Genomic DNA, 3,483 nt, shown 5'->3' on the forward strand with positions numbered 1-3,483 from the left:
GCTCACCTCGTATCAAATCCCCTATTAGCGTGTTCTGAAGTGAAGGAAGCATCTTCATCAGTTCCACTTTGAAGACTTTGTCTACTGTTGACAGCATGTTCTCCAGTCTGGCTTCTAACTCGTTCATACGCTCTTGTGCTGTGAGGAACACAAAGCCCGCCATTTTTAGGCCCAGTTGGTGCGGCTAGCTAGACTAGAGGACGTGATATTAGGGATTCTCTAACCTTCTTTCTCAAACTGCTGGATGAAGAGGTCCAGTCTGCGTCGTCGCATCTCCCGGTTCATTTGTTCTTTAACCTGGGCATTCCCGTCGTTTCTGGTCCGTCTCGGCGGCATCCTGGTCTCTCTCTCAAACTTCAGCCCGACCCGCGTCCTCTCAAACCTTTTAATGCTAGGCTACTAGCCCGAGACAGTTAAAGAAAGCCATTAACGCGCACCTGAGACCATTTAACATTAAATTAAGATATGCATGCGCTCAGTGATTAGGTTCCGCAAGTGCTTCGTTGCTTGGCGGAAGGATATAAAAATGTATATAGTTTATTGCCTATGTTAACATATAAAAAAGCTTGCTGTAGGCATATATGTATATAAATATATTCTATATCAAATTTAGAAGGCTACAAATCTACCAGGATCCTTAGTATCATCTCTGTAATCTTTTGCTTTAAAACTATTTTAAAAGCAGAATATGGACTAATTTATTGTTGTTATAATAAATGCTCTTATTTTGGAGGGTGTCATTAAGGAAAGGAAGCTGGGAAGATCTGAAGAAAATAATAAAAAGAACAAGGATTCACTTGGGAGGGAGAAGCTCAAAGTTAGAAAGATACCAAAGGCTTCACAGCATGAAAGTATCAGACATATATATATACAAAATACTGAAATCACAAATGCTTCTCACTCTTGACACTGAACAAATTCCCATTATCACAGAGACAAAAAAAGACACATTTCCTTTTCAATCAGTTCACAAACTCATTTATTGCAGCGCACTCGAGTGTAGACATGACATTCAATTTCTTTCCAAAGGACGGTAAGATATCACTTAATCGTTTAACATCCTCCGCCATCAGGTCAAAGTTACAAACTCAGTACAGAGTGGGATCCCCAGAGACAGGTTAAAAGGGATGGGGGGGGGGGGATTGTTATTCATAAAAATGCTAAGTTACACCATCTGAAATCCAAATATCAATGATACAAAAATAAATAATTGAGGCTTTCCTTTTGTGTAGGACTGCTGTTTCTTGCTAGTATTAAGACGTGCTCACACTAGGTTAAGGTCAGGTTGTAATCTATGCAGTGCAAATTAAATATTTCACAATATATCACTTCTGTACAATTCCATCTCCCAGGTCTCCAACTGGACACCTTCACCCAGTTCCCAAACAGTTCACCACGGCACTCAGCTTTCTCCTGTCTGTTTCAGCATTTAGTGGAATGTCATGTTCTTAAAGGATTTATTTATTTGTTACCTGTGTCAGCAGAACTGACGAAGCCTTTTGCAGTATGAAGCTCTAACTGATACCAAGATCATCCAAAAATACTGTGTAAACCATAAAATCAATATTGTCCACAAATAGCATTGCCAATTAAAAAAAACCCCCACAATAAACCTGGTTTGTTCTATGCTAGAGTAAGAAACAGCCCCAGACCAGTACATGTGTGTTACAGTTCTAATTTAACATTACAATAAAGCATATTAGCTGAACAAGTAAAGTGTGTTACTGTTAAAAAATGCAGATATTAAAAACAATAGTACGGACTGCTGAGGCACCGAGTTGTCTTTTCCTGCAAGAGAATGTGTGTCTTTGTTTTAAAGAGTGGGAATCAGTAGTGTGGCGTGCATTTTCACTTTCAATTGATGTATTTGTTTTATAATCTCTTCCTCCAATCGGCTGCTTTCAATCAATCACACGGGGTTGAGTGTTGTTGCAGGGATCAATAATCCTTCTTTAAGACCTGTGTTGATTGCAGGGCCTCTGGAATGTTGTAGCATCAATTTCTGTGATTGATAATTAGTGATTGTCCTCAGTCCTCTCCTGTGTACATGTGTGTTTCCGGTGCGTATTTACAGACAGCTCTGAACCTGTACATTTACAACCACACACACACACTTCATTCACTTAACATTCATTAAGACTCGGATCACACAAAAAGTCAAAGCATTGAGACGCGTTGCCTCCAGAAAAATAGGCAACCCTGGTTTCAGACCCCCCCCTAGTAAACAATATGTACAAAAAAAGACAGGTGGACTTGAGTCACTGGTTACATTTTTTTTAGGTTTTTTTTGTTTTTTTACAGAAAGTGCACAAAAGTCCGGGTATGTACACTGATGTCATGAGGGAAAAATTGTGACAGATTTAAGCCAAATGGGCAAAAGTTTGCGCACACACACACACACACACACACACACACACACACACACACACACACACACACACACACACACACACACACACACACACACACACACACACACACACACACACACACACACACACACACACACACACACACACACACACACAGTGTGCAGTATGAAAAGTAAAGTAGCCTATGTAAAGCCTCATTAGGTTTGTAAAAAAGCAGACGATCTTCCAAGACGAGAGGAAGAGGAAGTACCATGTTTGGGCGATGGGGGGGTGTTTAAGTACAAAAAATTTTCCCCGCTCCTCTTGGGCGTTTGTGGTCAGATGACGGGGGTCCCGAAGCATTTCAGGCACCACTGGACGCTGGGGCTGGGGGGGCGATCAATGCGGTGCAAAGACTTGAGCTGCTCGGCGCTCAGTTGGTCGTACGCCAGGCGGTACTCCCGGTCAAAGGCCTCTGCGGGGGGGGCAGCAGAGGAAAGGAGGAGGATGCAAAGTCAGAAAAGAGGGCAGAAGGGTGTCTTTGATTTTGCGTTCTATGTATCTGCCTTTACCTTTTAAAGAACAGTTAGAAAGAAATATTAAACCAGCTTTGCATTTAATAACCACCCCAAAATGTTTTGCAAATGAAATTGTTGGGAAAAAACATTAAAATGACGTAATATAACTAAGGACCATTTCAGTCTCTTTTTCTGTACAACCTTGATTGATTTCACTCACCCACATCGATGTTCTCCTTCCCCAAGGCCACCAGCGAGAGGAACAGAATTTCTCGATAGATACTCCTACAGGACGCAGAAAGGAGACATAAGGCATTTTCAGTTACATTACAAGAATATCATTGTCCAAATGCTTTGCAGAAAAATCTTGAACCATTAAAAAGAAGGAAAAAGTTAGGGCTGCACGATGATGGCCAAAATGATAATCACGATTATTTTGATCAATATCGAGATCACGATTAATTACCACGATTATTTGTTGATTTTAACCAAAACAAATTTTATTGTCACACAGTCTCTTTATAACTGCTTTCACTCTAGAGCCCTGTGAGCTAACAGACCCTAACTAGCACCCTAGAGCCCTGTGAGCTAACAGACCCTAACTAGCACCCTAG

The 3,483-nt window shown here is 41.1% G+C and overlaps 2 protein-coding genes across 3 annotated transcripts in view; both read right to left on the minus strand.

Annotated features, from left to right (window-relative positions):
• cdca9 (cell division cycle associated 9) overlaps positions 1–459 on the minus strand; it is a 2,302-nt gene extending 1,843 nt beyond the window's left edge. Inside the window, exons 1-2 of the mRNA XM_034856483.1 lie at positions 225–459; positions 7–138 (exon numbers count right to left, since the gene is read on the minus strand). Coding sequence (XP_034712374.1) covers positions 7–138; positions 225–336 — 244 coding nt within the window. The 5' untranslated portion in view covers positions 337–459. The remainder of the gene's footprint in view (positions 1–6; positions 139–224) is intronic.
• Positions 460–950: 491 nt separating this feature from the next.
• The window catches only part of dennd4c (DENN/MADD domain containing 4C), a 35,427-nt gene continuing 32,894 nt past the window's right edge, over positions 951–3,483 (minus strand). For both annotated transcript variants that reach the window (XM_034856464.1, XM_034856463.1), the window contains 2 exons: positions 3,090–3,154; positions 951–2,826 (listed from right to left, as the gene is read on the minus strand). In XM_034856464.1, coding sequence (XP_034712355.1) covers positions 2,690–2,826; positions 3,090–3,154 — 202 coding nt within the window. In that variant the 3' untranslated portion in view covers positions 951–2,689. The remainder of the gene's footprint in view (positions 2,827–3,089; positions 3,155–3,483) is intronic.

This window comes from Etheostoma cragini, chromosome 19, assembly GCF_013103735.1.
Source record: "Etheostoma cragini isolate CJK2018 chromosome 19, CSU_Ecrag_1.0, whole genome shotgun sequence".
Classification (NCBI taxonomy): domain Eukaryota; kingdom Metazoa; phylum Chordata; class Actinopteri; order Perciformes; family Percidae; genus Etheostoma; species Etheostoma cragini.